Here is a 3,918-nt window from a genome sequence, read left to right on the forward strand (position 1 = left end):
GCGAGTGAGGGTAAGGCTGTGAGTCTTTGGGCCGCTTTGCTGAAAAATAGGAAATCCCATCGACTCAGATTACCACACCCAGCTCCGTAATCCGTATGTGCCCCATTGGGCCCATTCACCCAGCTGTTGCGGTTGCAGGCAACCAAACACCGGTGTCAATGCACGCCCCCGACTTCAGTTATCACTATCGTAGGAGACGCGCAACTTAATTGTTCCGGTTCCACGACTCTAACAGCCTGTTCAGGAGGCCGTATCGTATCGTGGATTATTTACTGCTGGCTGATTTGGTGTGAGAGAAAAACACTGTTCCCGACTGGAAATTTACGATCGTTTACGAGCAAGCAAACAGGCTGTAAGATTCTACGAACTCATCTATCGTCTGCAAACGCGACGCACGATGCACGGTAACTTAACATGCAAGCGTCGTCTCTCGATGTCGAGTTCTCTTTTCACCCAAGAGGCACGACGCGTGATTTGTTCCACTCCCAAAATTCCACGTACGTACGTACTCATCTTCAGTCTTCACTCGTTTTCGCTGACAAAGTGGTAATGGTAATTGGTAACACGTACAGTCTTCAGAGCGACCCACACTTACTCCACAGACTCATCAGACTCCTCAGACCTCAGTCATCAGCTTGGACTAGCAGACACGTTCTTTTGTTCTAGTTAAAAGATGTTTCAGCACGATCCTCACCAAACAGATCTTGGGTCGCTGGCGAATGGGCCACACGGCATATGGACCCACATGAGGTCCACATCAGCTTCCTGCTCAGCAAAGCCTCCTGACCTCCTCCAGCGTCTCGGTCACCACCCAGAGCAGAGAAGTCAAGCTCGGACCGGTCAGCTAGCTGATTCGGCTTCCGCAACATCCACTGCGCCTTCCACGCCGCATGCATCATCTTCTTCTCTGTGTTCTTCCCAAATCGCATTCGTCTCAGTCTCTTCCTCGATCGTCCCTCGGTGCTATCTCCTGCCGCAGAGATGCGTGCGTGCCTTCCAACACCTGCCCTGCTTTGCCCAGCCATGCTGCTGCTTCTCACCCTGGTAGTCAGTCCCACTCCAACCACTGCCGCCCAAAACACGACAACGACGACGACGACGCCGTCCTGCCCGCCGGCGTCGTGCGGCGGCCTCAACATCACCTACCCGTTCTGGCTCACCGGCACGCATCCGCCGGAGTGCGGCTACAAGGCCTTCCAGGTCACCTGCGACAGGAGCAACGCCTCCCTCAAGAACTCGTTCTTGCAGTACCAGATCCTGAACATATCCTACGACGAAAGCTCGTTCATACTAGCCACCAACGTGGACCTGTCGGACGGCACTTGCAACTGCGAGCTCTTCTCCGACGCCTCCACCGACCTCGGCCTCGCGCCCTTCACGATTAGTTCCCAAAACCTGCAGCTGTTGTTCGTTTACGGCTGCGACCTGCGGGAACGGCATGCGCCTCATTCTTGGGCGCCCGTGAACTGCACGGACGAGGATGACTCGTCCGAGTCGTTTGCGTTGCTCGCTGGGAATTACACGCCCGGCGACACCAGTCCAGAGATGCCGCTGCCGGCGAACTGCATCTTGTCGATGATGCCGGTGCTGGGATACGAGGGGGCGACGGGGGCGGACTATCAGCGCCTGTTGAAGCGTGGATTCCTGCTCGAGTACACGGACGACGGCTGCGGGGATTGCACCGCGAGCGGCGGCCAGTGCCGGATCGACGTCGCCCACGACGTGTCCTCGTGCCACTGCTCCGACGACGACGAGCAACCCTTGCCGTATATTTGCGGTTAGTATGCATATTACGTTTATGATTCAGTAATCTCATTCTTTTTCTCTACTGTTTCCTCCATCTTTGTTTTGATTGCCTGCACAATATTCGACTCATAACCAAAGGCGTATTCGGATTTCTCACCGTGTTGCCTCGCCTGGCCTCGCTCGGCTAAGCCAGCGGAGGTGAGCTAAATTGGCTCTCTCGAGCGGGAACCGGGAAGGAGAAATCTTGAAAGCGCGGGTAACATAAGACAGAACGGTAAAGAAACCAAATACTGTGAACTTTGCTCAGCCAGGCAAGGCGAGCACCGCTGAGGAATCTAAACATGCCCCCAAAGTGCTTAAGCTTGACATTAGCAAAACACACGTAATATCAAGCACGCAAGAAAATTTCTTTACTTAAAGCGTCAATTAAATTGTTGTTTAACCTGTGTCACGACTCAAGTGCGCCATTATACAAATACAATGTCAATGGAATGCACTACCATTCATTGATTCGAGTTTACAACGTCACCCATCATTCCATCATCATGGTAAACTCAAAACAACCAAAGATACTTTCGAATGTTGAATTTTCAAGATTACTGTATTTTGGTAATAATAATGTGCGCGTGTGTGGGTGAGCAAGAGTATAATGCATAGTTTGTACCATGTGCCACGAAACTCTGCTTAAAAAGCATAGAACTCATTTTTAAAACACATAACCTGTTACCAAATGCCACGTCGAATGTGTTTCAGATGGTAGACTCGGTGCATGACTCAAACTCACTATAAAATCCAAATCATGATGCACACACTCATAATACAAAAAGAAGATTTAAACATTCTTATTTGGTAAGGTGTAGACTACCCACACTATAAAAATATATGAAAATGCGCCCTTTGGTGAAAAAGATTTATGCTTTATGCCTTTTCGTTTTGGTGAAAAGGAAAAATCTCTCCATCATTTATAAATTTAATATCAAAAAGATATATATAATTTAATCTAACGGATGATTATGTATAGACACGTGGCATGAATCCACAGTGGGTGCCCATGGGTGCATGGTGGGAATAGTCCCCACCCAATTTTTTCCATTAGTTCATGGAGAAACCATTGGTCCTGGTCATGTGTAGGACTATTTGTATCCCATGGTTTAAAGTTTATGCATTAAGCTTTAGACCATTTTAGCTCTTGAGGCTCTAAACAAATGGTCTAAAATCCCGTCTAAAGTTTAGCCAACATCACAAAAACTTTAGACCACACAAGAGAGCAAAAGTGGTCTAAATTAAAGTTTAAGTCCTCAATTTAAGCCATTAAACTTTAGATAGAGAATTCAAACATGCCCTAAATATTAAAACAACAACCTTTTAAAAAAACAACAAAGATAATATGGAAGCAGTGAGTGACGATCTTTCAAAAAAATGGAGAAAGTTTAGACTGAGTAGCTAACTTAGATGTTCAGTGTTTTTTTTCGACTTCTTCTGAAACACTTGAAAACACTTAAAAGCATATCCTTGCAACATGCATGCATATGCAACATTCAGATCTACTTTTCCAACATCCAGATAAAACACTTGCAACATACGTCTGGAACAGATGAAACATTTGTAACATACACTTGAAACATACGTGTATAGCCATTACAACATGTGCAACATCCCGATCTACTTTTGCAACATCGATATACAACACTTGCAATATATCTCTGGAACATCTAAAACACTTGAGACGTACCCTTACAATATGCGCTAGTCAGGGGGACGTCAACGGCCCAGCGTACACCCAGACGCAGGCCTCCCCTTCCTGCCGGCATGCGAGGTTGATGGGGGCGCAGGCGCAGGCCTCCCAGGCGCATGCCATCCCTGCCTCCCCTTCCACGATGGGTGAGTTGGATGGAGGCACGACACTAGATGGTGGCACGGACCGCGGAGCAGCCAGGGATGGGGCATGCGAGCAGTTAGGGATGGGCGCGGGTGCGGCGCCGCCGCGCTTGAGAAGGTCGCGGCAGGCGGGTGCGCTTCCTACGGCGTGTGGCCCTGCGCAACTGCGCTGGAGAAGATGAGCAACTTTTGTTTGAGATACAGAGGCGAAGTGTTTGAAGCAGTGAGCGGAGTGAGGGTGCATGGCATCCGGAGGGACGGACACCCGCATCCTATCATTACCGTTTATAAAAA

General features: G+C 48.8%; 1 protein-coding gene across 1 annotated transcript; it reads left to right on the forward strand.

Annotated features, from left to right (window-relative positions):
* The first annotated feature begins 981 nt into the window (after nucleotides 1–981).
* Nucleotides 982–1,782, forward strand: LOC136460333 (LEAF RUST 10 DISEASE-RESISTANCE LOCUS RECEPTOR-LIKE PROTEIN KINASE-like 1.2). Its single transcript, XM_066460073.1, has one exon. The coding sequence runs from the start codon at nucleotides 982–984 to the stop codon at nucleotides 1,780–1,782; it is 801 nt and encodes a 266-aa protein (XP_066316170.1).
* The last annotated feature ends 2,136 nt before the right edge of the window (nucleotides 1,783–3,918 follow it).

This window comes from Miscanthus floridulus, chromosome 6 (assembly GCF_019320115.1).
Source record: "Miscanthus floridulus cultivar M001 chromosome 6, ASM1932011v1, whole genome shotgun sequence".
NCBI lineage: Eukaryota > Viridiplantae > Streptophyta > Magnoliopsida > Poales > Poaceae > Miscanthus > Miscanthus floridulus.

Bases quoted from the DNA above. Each gene is read 5' to 3' on its own strand.
- LOC136460333 (XM_066460073.1), top strand. From the start codon at position 982: ATGCGTGCGTGCCTTCCAACACCTGCCCTGCTTTGCCCAGCCATGCTG.